The sequence below is a fragment of the Mercenaria mercenaria genome, chromosome 2 (genome assembly GCF_021730395.1).
Source record: "Mercenaria mercenaria strain notata chromosome 2, MADL_Memer_1, whole genome shotgun sequence".
NCBI classification, from domain to species: Eukaryota; Metazoa; Mollusca; class Bivalvia; order Venerida; family Veneridae; genus Mercenaria; species Mercenaria mercenaria.
This window is the reverse complement of record NC_069362.1, coordinates 104,897,342-104,913,956: the sequence shown is the minus strand read 5'-3', so window position 1 is coordinate 104,913,956 and position 16,615 is coordinate 104,897,342. Positions and strand designations below refer to the sequence as shown.

The 16,615-nt window shown below is 35.9% G+C and overlaps 1 protein-coding gene across 1 annotated transcript; it reads right to left on the bottom strand.

Moving 5' to 3' along the window:
- Positions 1–3,289: 3,289 nt before the first annotated feature.
- LOC123562945 (heme-binding protein 2-like) lies at positions 3,290–10,807 on the bottom strand. The gene is made up of 4 exons (XM_045355523.2): positions 10,155–10,807; positions 9,089–9,218; positions 5,951–6,141; positions 3,290–5,591 (listed from the first exon to the last, which is right to left on the bottom strand). Exons 1-4 carry the CDS (start codon positions 10,317–10,319, stop codon positions 5,067–5,069), a joined length of 1,011 nt encoding a protein of 336 aa, XP_045211458.2. The 5' UTR covers positions 10,320–10,807; the 3' UTR covers positions 3,290–5,066.
- Positions 10,808–16,615: the final 5,808 nt, after the last annotated feature.

Below are 16,615 nucleotides of genomic sequence, written 5' to 3'. Positions count from 1 at the left end.
CCCAGAACGAAATTGAACATCCTATTTCAAAACGACATTGGACATTCGATACCAGAACGACATTGGACATTGGGTTTCAGAACGACATTGGACATTCAAACCCAGAACGAAATTGGACATTCAATTTCAGAACGACATTGGACATTGGGTTTCAGAAAGACATTGGACATTCGAACCCAGAACAAAATTGGACATTCGATTTCAGAACGACATTGGACATTGGGTTTCAGAATGACATTGGACATTAGAACCCAGAAAGAAATTGAACATCCTATTTCAGAACGACATTGGACATTCGATACCAGAACGACATTGGACATTGGGTTTCAGAACGACATTGGACATTCGAACCCAGAACGAAAATTGGACATTCAATTTCAGAACGACATTGGACATTCGAACCCAGAACGAAATTGAACATCCTATTTCAGAACGACATTGGACATTCGATACCAGAACAACATTGGACATTGGGTTTCAGAACGACATTGGACATTCGAACCCAGAACAAAATTGGACATTCAATTTCAGAACGACATTGGACATTGGGTTTCAGAACGACATTGGACATTCGAACCCAGAACAAAATTGGACATTCGATTTCAGAACGACATTGGACATTGGGTTTCAGAACGACATTGGACATTCGATAACAGAACGACATTGGACATTCGATACCAGAACAACATTGGACATTGGGTTTCAGAACGACATTGGACATTCGAACCCAGAACGAAACTGGACATTCAATTTCAGAACGACATTGGGTTTCAGAACGACATTGGACATTCGATTTCAAAACGACATTGGACATTTAATACCAGAACGACAATGGACATTTGGTTTCAGATCGACATTGGACATTCGAATCCAGAACGACAATTTTGTTCGGAAATCGAATGTCCAATGTCGTTCTGAAATCGAATGTCCAATGTCGTTCTGGTATCGGATGTCCAATGTCGTTCTGAAATTGAATGTCCAATGTCATTCTGAAATCGAATGTCCAATGTCGTTTTTAAATTAAATGTCAAATGTCGTTCTGAAATCGAATGTCCAATGTCGTTTTTAAATCGAATGTCCAGTGTCGTTCTGGTATTGAATGTCAAATGTCGTTCTGAAATCGCATGTCCAATGTCGTTCTGGTATTGAATGTCCAATGTCGTTCTGAAATCGAATGTCCAATGTCGTTCTGAAATCGAATGTCCAATGTCGTTCTGAAATCGAATGTCCAATTTCGTTCTGGTATGGAATGTCCAATGTCGTTTTTAAATCGAATGTCCAATGTCGTTCTGAAATCGAATGTTCAATGTCGTTCTGGTATCGAATGTCCAATGTCGTTCTGGTATTGAATGTCCAATGTCGTTCTGAAATCGAATGTCCAATATCGCTCTGGTATCGAATGTCCAATGTCGTTCTGAAATCGAATGTCCAATGTCATTCTGAAATCGAATGTCTAATGTCGTTCTGGTATCGAATGACCGATATGTCCAATGTCGTTCTGAAACCGAATGTCCAATGTCGTTCTGGTATCGAATGTCCAATGTCGTTCTGAAATGGAATGTCCAATGTCGGTTCTGGTATCGAATGTCCAATGTCGTTCTGAAATCGAATGTCCAATGTCATTCTGAAATCGAATGTCCAATGTCGTTCTTGTATCGAATGTCAGATATGTCCAATGTCGTTTTCAAATCAATGTCTAATGTCGTTCTGAAATCGAATGTCCAATGTTGTTCTGGAATCGAATGTCCATTGTCGTTCTGAAATTGAATGTCCAATGTCGTTCTGTTATCGAATGTCCAATGTCGTTTTGAAATCTAATGTCCAATGTTGTTCAGGGTTCGAATGTCCAATGTCGTTCTGAAACCGAATGTCCAATGTCGTTCTGGAATAGAATGTCCAATGTCCTTCTGGTATCGAATGTCCAATGTCCTTCTGGTATCGAATGTCCAATGTCGTTTTGAAATCGAATGTCCAATATCGTTCTGAAATCGAATGTCCAAAGTCGTTCTGAAATTGAATGTCCAATGTCCTTTTCAGTTCCAATGTCCAATGTCGTTCTGAGATCGAATGTTCAATGTCGAAAGTTTAACTTATTGCCAACTTCACGCTTCAAATGTTCAATATCGTTTCTCTTATCCAATGTTCAATGTCGAATTTCTCGCCAACTTCACACACTTTATTATTTCAGTACATGGAGGTGTTCAATACAATGGCCAAGACAAAAGTACATGTAGCATGAAATTCGGCTCTCATAGATTTCATCAGAACTGGTTGCATTTTGATGTTTGCGCGCCTCGGATGGTCTGAGCTCAGGCCGAAAACATCTACGGCATCACAAATGATCGAACGCTAATGCGATGTATGTTCATTTAACTTTTGAGGCCCATATATGACACTTGTCCAAAGATACGTTTTTTCCTTAAATAAAGTTGTTGTTGTTGTTGTTGTTGTTGAATCATCATCATTTATTGTTGTTTTTCATATTGTTATTATTATAGTATGCGTCTTTAATGTCAAAACAAGAGCTCGTAGAACACGAAATGCCGCCCCACCCCCCTCCTTGATGCATTTAGTAGCTGCACAAGGAACAGAAATTATTTGGTCACAGTACACTGCATGTTTGACATACTGACCTCAAATCAATAATAATTATCATGGGTTATTTATCAGTCATCAGTAAACTCCATATCAAATGTGATCTAACACCAAAGCATTTTCTAGTTATTTGGCAAAAAAGTTCTTCTGTTCTGGGCCAGTGTCACCTTGACCTTTGACCTACTGACCTCAAAATCAATAGTGGTCATCTGCTGGTCTTGATCAAGCTTCCTATTTAGTTTCATCATCCTAGGCCCAAGCGTTCTTGAGTTATAATCCGCAAACCGATTGGTCTGCAAACCAATTGGTCTACGGACCGGCCGACATACCGACCAATAGACCGACCGTCCGACCGACAGACGTGTGCAAAACAATATAGCCCCCCTTTTTCGGAAGGGGGAGGGGGAGGGGGCGGGGGCATAAAAAAGATGACAATCTTTTTAACAATCGAAATAGGTTCTTGTCTCAAAATATACTTTTGCTGTAAAACTGTCGTGTCTTAAAATTACAGCTGTAGAATCTTTAATGCATTTTGGCACGATATAAACTGAAATTCAGGGACGCACCACATGTTTAAAAGTAATGGAGTTAATCTAAGTTTCGTTTAAACAAGAGTTTCAAGAGTTTATTTTATAAACAACCAGAAGGTCATAAGACCCATGAGGCAACATTTACATGATAATATGGCGTACAATTGCACATGAAGTGTTCAATATAATACAAAGTTGTAATAATATTTCCAAAATACGAAATAGCAATGGCTAATGAAGACAATAGCAGAAAGTTATATCAAAGCTAGCACTGTCATTAATAAAAATCAGCTCAACAGAAAACGTATAGTTTCCCTTAAACCATATTATAAATTGCACTTGTCATTACTAATAAAATCATACGTTTACATATATATATATACCGTGCATAGTTATTCTTGCAATTTTTTTTATAGAACATGACCATACTAAATATCACAAATCAATAGCGAATCAAGTGATACAATTATTATACAAAGGGAGGGAATGAGCAGACTGAGACTTGAAATTCTGTTTTTCACCTAAATTTCAATATTTTCAAAAACGTAAACAAAACTTGACTTCCATTGTCCGCCATATTTAATCACATTCAAATCTAATATAATCTAATATAGATGTAAAATGGTCTAAGCACAGACATTAATTAATTAACGTATATTTTAAGCTGATAAGTTTAAAAGAAATAGTTACAAAACGGCAATATACGTTTTCATGACAAAGGGATCTTTTATGAAAAGTCTCGAATTTTGCATTTTCTATATTGTAAACATATTCCATATTGTTCTTTACCTACTAGATCATTGCTTTGCCAAATTGTAGTAATTGCTACGCTTTCGAGGGACACTTTGTCATAAAACTTTTTGTACCTCTGCTTTCGTCCCATAAAATTACTTTTCAACACCTTAAGATTTTTACAGCTGTAACTTTTAGGCATATTTACAGCAGTAACTTTTTTCATTTTTACAGCTGTATGCTTTTTACTGCTTTATCTTAGCATAAATCGAATGTTATACAGTCGTGTTACATCTGTAAAAGGAAATATCCAGCTGTAAAATCAATGTTTTATATAAAATCTACAGGAGTAAATTTGAAAGGATTACGACTGTTATTGTAAAATTTCTTACAGGTCCATATATCATCAGAAAAAAATCTCCCTAGAGGCATATTTACTTCGTTCAGTCTAGTTTCTTTCTATACTAAAGTTTTCTTAATCTGACTATCAAATTTTCCCAGTCGGAAACATTACAGACGCGGAAATTCAAAGAACTTTTTTGGCTCTCTTGTCTCTTTCGGAAAGGGTAATTTTCTAACCCCTTCTACTACGATCAAATGAAACTTAATCAAGTGAAAATGAAACATAAAATCTTTGGTCTTGATGCCTTTATTTAAAGTGTAGATGCCAGTTTTTTGTTATAAATACAAAATATATTATGGAACTTTTATAGCACACAAGCCATTAGTAATATCATGAGAAATTTTCCCGAGACACGGAAGTCTACCTAATAGCGTGTAAAACTTCCTTACTAAATACAAATCTTCATAAAAGCATGCAGATCTTCCTAATTATAGCGTGTAAATCTTCCTGAAGTGTGTAATTAGTTCTAATTGAAATTAAATTTTCCTAAAAGCAATAACATGTAATTCTCTCTTCTTCCCTGTAGAAATATTCATACTGACACGGGATGTCTTCCTCACAACATTTAATATCTTCGTAATAATAGTTGTATAAAAATCTTGTAAATAGCGGGGAAATTTGTCCTGCCAGCAAGAACATCTTTCTTGCACAGTTTGAAGAATCTCCCTAATATAGCTTTCGAAATCTTCTACATACCTTTCATATCCAAACCAGAATATAAAGCATATAATAAATTAAATATAATAAATCTAAAATAAATAAATCTTAAAATCACCAATACTTCAATACATTTAAGTGCTTAAGAATCAAAATGACTTTTTCTTGAAAGGTTTTGAGGTATATGCTCCAATAGTTGCCCCAGATATCAGAGCCAGTACAATGTTCCATAACATCCACATAACGGAAATAGCCGTTCTTAATAATCCTCCGAATGACACATTATGCCGCACTACTTTGAACGCGAGATGAGCTCTCTGTTGAATTACACTCCAGTTTTCTTTTGCTGTAAACATGAAATTCAACGAAGTTCTGGCAATGAAAAACAAGACTGTTAAATAAGCCATAATCATTTGTAAGATCCATCCTAAAACACTCGGAATTTCCACTTTCTGTGATCCGTATTTCAACATTTTCGTTTCTCTGTTTATTTGTGTGGTGTCTTCTTTGCGGTCAAATTTCAAAAACCAAATTTCATTTCTGGAACTTACGAGCTGGAATGGACTCTCGTAAGTAGCAGTTATATAAAAGTCTGTCCGGATGTCCTCTTTATTTCGCAAAACCTCCGCAAGTCTTTTTGTCTCATAAGTCCATTTTTCCTCACAAGCGATGCCCTGAAATATAATGATCATTCAATGTCATGTCTATTTTTGTTAACATTGTTGTAATAAGTAAGCAAGTTTTAACGGAATGTTTCTTTCCATAATCAAGAATATTTTATTAAGAATGCGAACAAGGCTCGAACCCATAGCTGCATGTCAGGGTCAAGTGATTGGTGTAAATGAGATTTAACTAATATATGTGTAGGTTTTTAATTTATTTATTTGCCGTTCTATAAAGGAAGAAATTTAAGTAATATCTTCAATAAAGCAATGACAATAATTTGTCACTCAACCAAAATTATATGACGATTTAAATTAATTAAAGGTTATGTTTTATATGCTAATAAACACAAACATAACGAACTCAGTACCTGGAAATTTCTGACAAAGACGGTCATTTCTGGTAAGTGCTCGAGATACACGTGCTTGCTGCTGGGCTGCGGATGCTCTCCTGTATGGTCTTCACACAGGTAGGTAGACACGACAAACTTCCGGTCAAATCCGGCCCCACTGTCCGAGGACACCCGAGTGAGAATCGGAGGGTGCATGGATAGATGAGCAGCTGCAAAATGTTTAAAAATATTAATATTGGTACACAACAGACTTTTTTATTATTTTTTAAAAAATGAGAAACATCAGTCGATCGCACAAACTCTACGTGCAGAAAAGGCCACCATATTCAAAATGACACCAGTAGAAAGCCGATACAAATATAATGTATGAACTTAACCCTTACCCTGCTATAATGAACTTGTCAATCTTTCAACTTGGACAGTACCATTAACTGTTACAAGAAGTGCTTACCGAAAAGATACTGACTGAATAGCGAACAGTGCATGTGCAGGCTGATCATGAGCTACACTGGTCGCAAAGACACAACATGATAAGGGTTAATGCATGCTATGATTTAAGGCTTTCTATGTGAGAAATGCCATTAAATTGGAAAAGGAAATTAAGTTTTTAATTAAAGAGTGTTAACTGACGGACTTGCACTAAGCAATCTAGTGCATCTTTAGTGTAATGTAAGCGATAAATTATTCATCTTATAATTCAAGGGTGATATTATGCAACCGAACTGATTTCAATAAATAAAGTATGCATAAGGTTTTTACAATTTTCAATAAATACATGATGTTTCACAATTTCCATAAATACATATTGATAATGATTTTACATTTTTGAAGAAAAGCGTGTTATTTTGCAATTTTCAGTAAAATACAAGCTGTTTTACAATTTTCAATAATTACATTATATGTGCGTTTCAATAAATAAAAAACATAGTTAATGTCGGTGTCAGATTTCTTCACTTAAAAAAAATATCATTGTTTATGTAAATAGTACCATTGTCTATTTAAAATGCAGGTTCCGATATTTTCATGTAGGGTATAAAAATATGTTTAAAAGGGGTCGGATATGTACTAATACATAACACGTTTGTATATGCCGGTGTAATGAAGTATTTCGACCCCCATAGAATAATAACCCCCCGGTCATTATTCTATAGAAAAAGTGACCCCCCGGTCATAGTATTATGACCTCCAGATCATAGTACTATGACTCCCCCACGTGAAGTAAACTGAACCTCACGAAGAATATTGACTCCCATAAAAAAAAGACCCCCGGTCATTTGGTCAAATTTAGTGATAACTCGTGTATCTAAGGCCTAATTGCTGCATTTTATGCCCCCACTCGGGGGAGGGGGGCATATAGATTTGCCCTTGTCCGTCCGTCCGTCCTTCCGTTGGACCATTAGCCCCAGATACCATCACTTGACACAGAAATCAGAGCATTCCGCAACGGGAAAAGGGATTCAATTCTAGACGCTGTATCTTGGTGTATACATTTTTTTCAGGAAAATAACAATTCACAATACGTTCACAAAACACACCAGTGTCAATAATCCCTGCAAACTTCGGTATGAAGTAATTCTTCAGAAGAAAACTGCACAAGAAACTGCTAGCATAGAACTTAGTATTAATAGAAGTTGCAATACTTAGCAGTGGCAGTAAAGTACGGTAGCGGCAACAATAGAAAGTAGTAGTAGTAGTGGCAGTGGCAGTGGCAGTGGCAGTTGCAGCAGCAGCAGCAGCAGCAGCAGCAGCAGAAGAGAAATAAGTGACAGCAACAACAGCAGCAGGAGAAGAAGAGGTAGATGTACAAGACGTATTAGTGGAAGCAGGTATAGTAGTATCAGTAGTAGCAGTTGTAGTAGTAGTAGTAGAAGTAGTAGTAGTAGTAGTAGTAGAAGAAGAAGAAGTACATGTAGTATTAGCAATAGAAGTAGCGGCACCAGTAGTAGTAGTACAATCAAAATGTTAACTATTGGCAATGGAGGGTATTAGAGTTGTAGATCTAGTAAAATTGTCCGTTAGGTTTGGTGGGGATCACTTTTTAATAGATATTATCGTCGAAAGTCTTTTTAGGAGCCGGTGTTTTACACGGAAAGCGTAACTTTTTTAAATAGAATAATGTCCGGGAATCGATATTGTATGAGAATTCGAATGTAGTAATTTCGGCAATGAGTATTTTACATGGAAGGAGTCACTTTTTCTATAGAATAATAACCAGGGTCGTTATTCTATGAGATTCGAAGGGAGTCATCTTTAGGGAGTCAGTATTTTACTTGGAGGGGTCAGTTTTTCTATAGAATAATGACCGGGGGGTCGTTATTCTATAGAGTTTTCAAAGGGAGTCAGTTTTTTATAAGGGGAGTCAATATTTTACAGGAAAGGAGTCACATTTTCTATAGAATAATGACCGGGGGGTCGTTATTCCATGGGGGTCGAAATACTTCATTACACCGGCAGTATCTGTGTGTTCTCAGTTACGTAAAAGCAATTGACTTTAATATTGTCCAAATAAACAATCATGGCTCCATATCATTACAATGAATGCCATCTCTAGCATCAGTAAGGAACGCACTTATTGATTTAGGGAACAAAGAACAGCAGTACAAATAGGAAAGTGACATTGAACATAACTGCGTTTACTATATGCATGTGATAAGTAAGATATAGTGTAATCTGTACCAAAACATTGGCAGCAATGGCTGAAACAGGCAAGTCAATCTAGAAATGCTTTGGGGTACCAGCAAGACGATTCTGGTACCTGGCTACCCATGAAACCGACTACCGCAACAGTTGCTTTGTGAATACACAGATAGTTCGATAAAAATCCAAGCATCTACTAATTATTGTTTTCATTATTTTCTTGATAACATCTGCTGTTTCCCAATGTGTTAAGAATCAGCAGACTGCAATACAGACTACAAATACCAATGCACATGCTATGCGGTTAATCTATTTCTATAGTGCGGTTTCAACGCAACCAGTCATGAGGGTAGCTCAACTATTTGTTATGGTTCACAGTTTCTTTCAGAGAGATCTTGTTGTAATAAAAACCTAGTAGTGCTCCGAGCCCATAGTAAAGAGCGGGCGTATTAGCATGCTTTATTACACAGCTATGTATATCAAGTCATTCTATATTTGGCTACAAACAAAAATACCTACAAGCACTGTTGTGCCCTTGTGCATACGTTTGCAAATGTCTGAAAGCCTCTATCTTGGCTGTATCCTGGTAAACTCCGGTTACCGTTGTGCATACCCAGGTTGATGCCGGGTACCGACGCTCTTCGTAGTCCTATGAAATAGATACACATTATGCTTGATCAAATTTTAGACAGAAAAAAGTAAAATAAGGGACCTACTTCCAAATGTACACGACAATATTTTTAAGAGATGACAATGTTTATTAAATATCAGAATATTCATTACTCAGTATCGCTTAAGTAAATATATTAGGAGTAAGACAAACATTCCTTTCGCGCAACGTTAAAACGTTACGCTACAAACGTATGAAATTTTACATCTAGTGTCTCCGCATATTTTGCAAAATATACGAGTGTTTTGTTCTGTTCTATGAAACGAAAGACTCGCTGAACTTTTCAGCGTTTACTAACAAATTTAAATACATACATTTTAATTTCATGAAAAAAAACGACGTAGGATAAGTCTGCACGTTTTTCCAATTATTTTTGACTGGATATACGCTAAGATCGCGATATTATGGAGCTACTGGTGCGACTTTTTCCGTTTCTCACTTATTAAAAAAACAACAAAAAAAATGCTTGTTTGACAAGTTTTACAAATGTAACATAAAATTCATTTTCAAGAAAAAAAACAACATACATAACGGAGTGTCATAAGTGAACTATATTAGCATTTTTATAATATATAGTTTATTCCTCATTTCATCATGTTATGTGCTTAATTAGTACTGTTTGTGTATGAAAAAGTGTTAAAGACAAGGATAGATTATAACCATATGTTGAGCCACCTTCATATACATGTATATAGATAATTAATCATAGAGTGCCCTTTATTTATATTTGTATATATGATTGCATATTGTTATAGACCAGAAACTGAAAAGTTTAGAGTCTAATAAAATGTTCTTCTTCTTCTTCATATAATTTAACTGACAAATTCTGTCGCGTGAAGTATTACAAGTATATGTATATAGAAATAATAAAATAACTATTTGATAAACCCCTTTGCTGTATAAAAATCTACTTACATCTGTTTTTGTGACGACTTTATATTCTATCATGTGTTTTGGCTTTTCCGGAGATTTTGGCATAAAGTTCTTTAAGGTTCCCATCACAGTATCTGGTAATAGAGATTCAGCTGACGTAGGAAATAGAGATTCAGCAGACATATCAATACTCCTTAGGTTCACCATTTCAAGTCATCTACATGCACGTCCTTTAAAAAAATCCAGTTTCCGAAACGAACCACAAATAAAGCACTGTCTTCACAAATACATCTAATTGTATAAACAGATTGTCGTGGAAATGATATTACTTCCGCCCAGATACACAAAAATAGCGTCCCTAATTAGCTCCCTGGGGGCATTATGATATCGATCTTGCGAAGACACGTCATTAACACGTCGGTACCTGTACAGACTGGACTCCGTGATCAGACCAATATACCAATATTATACAACAATACACAATTGACACTTCTTTTGTTGTTGTTCTGTACTTGATCGCTCAGTGAAATAAGCTACCCGTTACTTGCAAAAAAAATCTATAGACAAGAAAAGCTTACCAATCGTAATTCCTTTGTTGAAGGCCAGTGGGCAGTCAATACACAACTGACCTAAAGTGACCAAAATCGACTCCATTATCAGCTGACCTGAGGCCATAAACATTAATATGTGATCACACAAACTTGTCAAAATTACCCTTCAAAATGACTGGACGTTTATATAATTGATAATAAATGATAACAAAGTTGAAAAGGGCATACCGGTATCACGCTGCGAATATACGTAAACATTTTCTTCAGTCGTGACGATAGAATGGTTTGTTTGTTCTGGTCGGTCAAAGGTCCGCCAGTCGTGCCGAATGCACCGGATGGAAATAAAATAATCACGCTGCATGGACGTAAATAATGTCTAAATAGTCTGTGTGCTGTGGTCAGCTGCGGTCAAAGGACCGACCGCCTCAAACCACCAACCAGTAGTGTCCAATGAGTGGACATGCCATTAGCACGTACACTACGAGGATGCGTAAATATTTTCTTCGGTCGTGGTACTTTAACTTTTTAGATTAAGTCTTGTATTGTGGCTAATGGATCGCCATTCTGCCACATGTTGTAACGTCTTTTGAATGCCGCGTACATGTCCTTATGTCTTGCTTTGTGTTTCTGCATCGAGGTGTAAAAAAACAAACTAAACTCAATTTGCACCAAAAAACAAAGTCAGACATTGTCAGCGTGGATTTCCAGGCTACTGCGACTGGCGAAGTAATGATTAAAGATAGTAAATTCGTATTTGACGTTCTGACAATACCCGCCAGTAAATAACCAAATCTTCAACATGTAACAGTGTTGTCGTCCTTCTAAAAGACAAGTTGCAAGGAAAATGGAATTTTCCAAATAAAAGGAAGAAAATATATTTGACGCTATATATAAATATAGTGAAGTGATGTCTGAAACACCTGTTTTGTTAAGGGCACACAATGATTTAACATCGTATCGCGTCGGCCAACAGAATAGAACAGAAAACGGTCATATAGTATATACAAATGCTAGATAATTAATGACATCTGTGCACATCGCAAATACAGATAACAAGGCTGTTAAACGGTTTAAGACTTATTTAAAATGGTGCTAACAAGATGTAATGTAAATATCAACCTTATGTAAAACTAATCCCAAAATCCTATTATGACTGCCCCACAACTGATATTGTAGGGATCACAGATAAATATGTAAATCACCATAGCGTTATATTGCAGTAAATAAACAATACAAAATTGAAAACGTGCATGATCAAATGAACGGAGCGTGTATTTACTAAGTTAATACCTATCATCTTTGTACAAACGTAATAAACACCATATTTATTCAGTAATGTACATTATGGCCGTTCTGCCTACAAGAATTATAAGAGACCAATATAATATTTACTGACAAACAACACATCAAGATGCATGTTTGCACAATATAACTAGAACTATTGTAACGACAGGCAGTTAACCAAACCAGTATTCCTGAATTCTGTATCAGTACAAACCTGTTCTCCGCAAGTATGCTAACTTCCCCACATGAATCAGAGGTGGAGGACGAATGATTTCAGACACAATGTCTTCTATCAAATCGTCACAGAGAACATAAGCCCCGCCCGGGGATAGAACTCACGACCATGAGATCCACAGGCCTGCGCTAAGCGGGCGGGCTTAGTATATAATGAGAGGTAAGATATTAGTAACATCATGTATTGGAAAAACCATAAACCCCTTTAATCAGACTATGTACTGATAACCAGCACCTCTTTAAACGTATATTACATAAATTGAATTTATTTATTTTGTTGGGTTTAAAGTCGCATCGACACAATTATTGGTCATATGGCGACTTTCCAGCTTCGATGTTGGAGGAAGACCCCAGGTGCCCCTCCGTGCATTATTTCATCACGAGCGGGCACCTGGATAGAACCACCGGCCTTCCGTAAGCCAGCTAGATGGCTTCCTCGCATGAAGAATTCAACGCCCAGAGTAAGGCTCGATTGGGGGCAAGTGATTTGAAGTCAGCGACCTTAACCACTCGGCCACGGAGGCCCCTCAACCACTCATCAATTAAAATACAAAGACATTATTTACACGTAAAAAGGTTTTCTTCAAAATTTTAAAATAGTATTTTGCATAATTTTTTACCATTTCTTTGTTTGTAGACAAAAAAAAAACAACTTATGACTGAAAGGGATTCCATTTATCACTGAAAATATTCACCCATTATACCTTTTGGAACGGAATAGACGTGGTGCACCAAAATTTGTAGATTAAAAGCGGAATTTCAAAGTTATGTTATAAAACAAAGAACACATTGCTTGGTTATGAACAACATTGACACAAGAAAGGACTGGCCGTACAACAGAATTATATAGGTTCAAAGACTCCATTGGCTACTTTACATATTTTGCACTTTTGAGCTTCATTTTCTTTCATCAACATTTTAACCAACATGTTCATGTAAAACAATGCCATGATAGATATCAACTGAAGTAAGAAATTCGACTCCTTATTTAAAGATAACACTAATTTTGATGACCGACAATGGCCTGAAATGAACAAAATTACTCTTCTATTAAAATTCCCTGAATTATGGCAAGAGTTATGAGGTGGACAAAAAACTATGTCTATATACATTTAACCAGGAGTGACATTGACCTTTAAGCCCCAAGTCTGAGTTCAGTGCATGACATGTTGTCTCATCATGGGTAACATTTTTGCCAAGTAATATTAAATTCCCTTGATAGACGACAGTTATGGACCAGACACTGAGATGACCCTGTAAAAACTTGACCTTAAAATTCAGTTATTGGCCTGAATCTTGCACATTGCATGTCACCTGGATATAAAACAATTGTGCCTAGTAATACCAAACTCCCTTGATGGATAGCAGATTTATGGATCAGGCAGGAAATGGACCCTGTTAACCTTTGACCTCCAAGTAAAATCTTGATCTTTAATACAACATGCCATCTTGTTATAGGGAACAACTGTGCCAGGTAATATTAGAATCCCAGGACGGATGGCACAGTAGTAAACTGGGCATGAAGTTTTCAAATTGGATATACCATTTTAAGTTATATAAGCCAAATGGTGGCATGAAAATGTATACTTTATAACCAAATGCATAACAGACAAAATAAAACATTTTAACACTTCCAGAATAACAATACAACTCTAAACATGTCTGAGAAGAAAAATGATAAAAAATCTGTCTTCATAACATTTTAATAAATTCAATAAGATACAACAATCATTTGGATTTTTTTAAGTAACATGCCAGATTCAATGATGTCAAATAGTTGTATAGCATTTCTAGAAGTCAAATTTTAAAAAGTAACATTTAGATGGAAGCAACTGAAATCAGAATAATTACAGGAAAAATACACAACGTATTGCTAACATCTATGATTGGTGAAAAGTTTTTGTTTTTCCAGAAATTATGTTCTACCAAAACCCTGTGCATTGTCCTGTTTTTATCACAGTATACAATTCCGCTAACACATACACTTTTAAAAACATTATACTTTAAAGAAAACAAGAGCTGTCCTCAAGACAGCGCGCTCCACTATTCGGGGATTTGACAGTAAAATGAATATATGTCTGAATAAGAGACCTCTACTTTAAAAGGAAGATACACCAAGGGGCATAATTCCATCAAATACACAAATTTGAGTTATTAGGATTGTTACAACACATGCAGATGATGATGATAAAGATATATTTTGAGTTTCAAGTCATTATCTTATATAGTACCAAATTTATGTCCGGAAAACAAAGTTTGTAAAAAATTTAAGTATAAAACGGGCATAATTCGGTCAAAAATACAAATCAGAGTTATGCGGATTGTTACCACACATGCAGATGATGATGATGATAAAGATACATTTTAAGTTTCAAGTCTTTATCTTATATTGCATTAAAGTAGTATCCAGAAAGCGAAGATTGCAAAAAAGTTTAAGTACAAAAGGGGCATAATTCTGTCAAAAACACAATTAGTGTTATGGGGTATGTAGCCACACATGCAGATGACTATAAACTAATACTTTTAATTTCAAGTCATTATCTTTTAAAGTACCAAAGATATGTCTATAAACGAAGCTTTCGAAAAAAATTAACATGAAAATAATTCTAAGTATAACTCCCTGGTGACCTTGACCTTGGGTATAATGGGCTCAGCCCCTACACATACTTTGTCTGTATGCTGGGCAATGTTTATGTGAATTTACTGTATGATATAAGCAAAAGTAACAAAGATATGACAGAAAAACAAAGGTTGCCGAAAAACTTGAACCTTAAAAATAACCTAAGTATAAGACCTTGGTGACCTTGACTTTGGGTATAATGGGCCCAGTCCCTATACATTCTTTGTTTGTATGCTGGACAATGTTTATGTAAAGTTACAGTAAGATATAAGCAATAGTAACAAAGATATGACAGAAAAACAAAGGTTGCCGAAAAACTTGAACCTTAAAAATAACCTAAGTATAACACCTTGGTGACCTTGACCTTGGGAATAATGGGCTCAGCCCCTAAACTTACTTTGTTTGTATACTGGACAATGTTTATGTGAAGTTACAGTAAGATATAAGCAATAGTAACAAAGATATGACAGAAAAACAAAGGTTGCCGAAAAACTTTAACCTTAAAAATAACCCAAGTATAACAGCTTGGTGACCTTGACCTTGGGTATAATGGGCTCAGCCCATAATCATATATTGTTTGTATACTGGACAATGTTTATGTGAAGTTACAGAAAGATATAAGCAATAGTAACAGATATGATAGAAAAACAAAGGTTGCCGAAAAACTTTAACCAAGAAGGGTCACGCCGACGCCGGGGCGAGTAGTATAGCCCTGCTATTCTCCGAATAGTAGAGCTAACAAGAGCACCGCCTTGCGGGTGCTGACGCTCATCTGATTTTTTTTGTGTAATAGAAATATTGTCCTACCCATGATTTTCTAAGTCTAAAAAGGGCCATCATTCTTGCAAAAAGCAGGATAGAGTTATGTTTCTTGATGTACAGTGTCCACTTATGATGGTGAAAAACTGTTGCAAGTTTTAAAGCAATAGCTTTGATAGTTTATGAGAAAAGTTGACTTAAACATAATACTCAACCAAGAAAATGATTTTCTAAGTCCAAAAGGGGCAATAATTATTGCAAAAATCAGGATGGAGTTACGCTGCTTGCTGTACAGGGTCAGCTTATGATGGTGAACAAGTGTTGCAAGTTTCAAAGCAATAGCTTTGATAGTTTAAGAGAAAAAGTTGACCTAAACATAAAACTTAACCAAGAAATCTGATATTTTCTAAGTCCAAAAGGGGCCATAAATCTTGCAAAAAGCAGGATGGAGTTATGTTTCTTGCTGTACAGGGTCAACTTATGATGGTGAACAAGTGTTGCAAGTTTTAAAGCAATAGCTTTGATAGTTTAGGATAAAAGCTGACCTAAACATAAAACTTAACCAAGAAAACTGATTTTCTAAGTCCAAAAGGGGCAATAAATCTTGCAAAAAGCAAGATGGAGTTATGTTTCTTGCTGTACAGGGTCAGCTTATGATGGTGAACAAGTATTCCAAGTTACAAAGCAATAGCTTTGACAGTTTGGGAGAAAAGTTGACCTAAACATAAAACTTAACCAAGAAATCTGATATTTTCTAAGTACAAAAGGGGCCAAGAATCTTGCAAAAAGCAAGATGGAGTTATGTTTCTTGCTATACAGGGTCAGCTTATGATGGTGAACAAGTATTCCAAGTTTCAAAGCAATAGCTTTGATAGTTTAGGAGAAAAGCTGACCTAAACATAAAACTTAACCAGGCAACGCCGACGCAGACGCCGACGCCGACAACCGCTCAAGTGTTGACAATAACTCATCATTTTTTTTCAAAAAATCAGATGAGCTAAAAATGGTTGCTACATCAGGACATTATTGTATCTTTTACTAATTTGACTAACAAT